The sequence below is a fragment of the Lathyrus oleraceus genome, chromosome 5 (genome assembly GCF_024323335.1).
Source record: "Lathyrus oleraceus cultivar Zhongwan6 chromosome 5, CAAS_Psat_ZW6_1.0, whole genome shotgun sequence".
Lineage (NCBI taxonomy): Eukaryota > Viridiplantae > Streptophyta > Magnoliopsida > Fabales > Fabaceae > Lathyrus > Lathyrus oleraceus.
Window position 1 is genome coordinate 429,018,725 of NC_066583.1, and position 2,005 is coordinate 429,020,729.

At 44.4% G+C, this 2,005-nt stretch overlaps 1 protein-coding gene across 1 annotated transcript; it reads left to right on the forward strand.

The window, feature by feature from the left end:
• Positions 1-531: 531 nt before the first annotated feature.
• LOC127081159 (uncharacterized) lies at positions 532-1,410 on the forward strand. The gene has a single exon (XM_051021442.1). It carries the CDS (start codon positions 532-534, stop codon positions 1,408-1,410), a length of 879 nt encoding a protein of 292 aa, XP_050877399.1.
• The last annotated feature ends 595 nt before the right edge of the window (positions 1,411-2,005 follow it).

The following is a 2,005-nucleotide window of genomic DNA, read 5'->3' on the forward strand; positions in this document are numbered from 1 at the left end:
GATATCCCATTTGGAATAGATTCTTTTTGGAGTTTTGCTGGCACGTGAGTCACATTCGCGCTGACGACCATTCTCCCAAAGAGAGTCCATAACTCCAAGGAACTTAGACAACCCCTAGATTTCGAATTTGAGGGAAACCTCACTTAGAGGAGATCATCCCGAGGGTATTGTTGAATCACAAGTCATCTAGTGGCGACAATGATACTTTCGCCTCATGATCCGTGAATCTAAGCATCTTCATAAGTCTTAGTACTCACCTTGTGAGGGGGCATGGTTGTTTCTTGCAGGGAAATAAACCTTCAACCTACCCTGAGCTTCGCGATCAAATTTTCCAAGATGTTGTGAACCCTTGGATCCATGATGGTGCATGCCATTTCATCATATCATTCAGCATATGCATTCCTTTGGGAACGTAAAAAGAGGTTTCATTCATAATTGTATTTCATCAGACATGTTCCAGAAAACTCATTGTTGTTTGGCCTTTGTCCAGAACCTACTACAATTAAGCTGACTTCCCGACATTCATACAACATGCACAGTAATCAAAAGCTTCTCATGGATCAGTGGGAGAAAACACAAGCTGTTATAAGGGAAGATATGACCACTATGAAAGCCCATATGGGTCAACTTGTTGAAGCCATACAAGCTTTGGCTAGAGGGAAAGAGGAAATGTGTCAGGCTAATTTGAGAGCTTCCACTGCCAACTCTTCTGTTGTGACAATACCAGTTAATCCCCTAGAAGGAGCCGGTACACCTGTCGTAACTCAACCACCTCCCGAGACAGGCCCAGAGTATCAAAATGTTGCTTCGACATTCAACATCCCTATCAATGAGAGAGTTCAACCTGAGATTGACGATCATCGGGATGCTTTCTTCACTACATGGGCTGATTTAGTATATGATGCTTTTGGTCCTTCTCCTGCTGACCTCAAACGAAGATTTTGTATGATGGAGGATAAATTAAAGGCAATAGAGGGTCCCGATACTTTTGGTTTAGATGCCGCCGACATGTGCCTAGTGCAAGGCGTGAAAATTCCTCTGAAGTTCAAGGTTCCAAACTTTGAAAAATATCAAGGGGTCACCTGCCCGAAGACTCACATCCGAGCTTTTTGCAGAAAGATGGTTGCTTATTCTGATGACGAGAAACTCTTAATGCACTTTTTCCAGGACAGTCTTAGTGGGGCTTCTCCGGAATGGTATATGCAGCTTGAGCGCATGCATATACGAACTTGGAGGGAACTTGCTGAAGCCTTCCTAAAGCAGTATCAGTATAATTCAGACATGGCTCCTAATCGGACTCGGCTCCAAAGTCTTGCTCAGAAGCCAGAAGAATCATTCAAAGAATACACCCAACATTTGAGGGATTTAGCCGCCAGGGTTCAACCTCTTCTTCTTGAAAAGGAACTGTAGGTATGTTCATGGACACCCTTCAAGGGCCATACCTTGATAGGATGATTGGAAGTGCTACCTCAGGATTCTTATACCTGGTCATTGCAGGTGAGCGAATCGAGAACTTCCTGAAGATCGGCAAGATACAAGACACAGCACTTGCGGCCAATGGAGCAAAGAAATCTCATTCCAGATTCCCCAAAAAGAAGGAAGGGGAGATCAATGTTGCCACAATAGCCAAAAGAGAAGTTGGATCCTACCAAATGCCATATTATCCAATGGCAGCAATAGCACCTAATCCGCATCAACAACCGACATATGTTATCCCAACTGGTCCTCCAGCAAGGCAATATCAGCAACCTTATGCTCCTCAATAACCTATTGCTTCGCAACAGCAAAACTACTATCAACAGGGTAGACAGGGACCAAGGAGGCCTCCTAGAAGGTTTGATCCAATTCCCATGCCGTATGATCATCTGCTAGCTTATCTGCTCAAGAATTCTTTGGTTCAGCTAAGAGAAGATAAGGTTCCTCCAGTACCTCTCCCGCCCGGGTTTGACATGAACGTCAGCTGTAAGTATCACCTTAGGACGCCAAGGCACTCGATCGAGAATTA

What these genes read in the sequence shown, in the direction of transcription:
- LOC127081159 (XM_051021442.1), top strand. Translation starts at nt 532, where the DNA reads ATGCACAGTAATCAAAAGCTTCTCATGGATCAGTGGGAGAAAACACAA.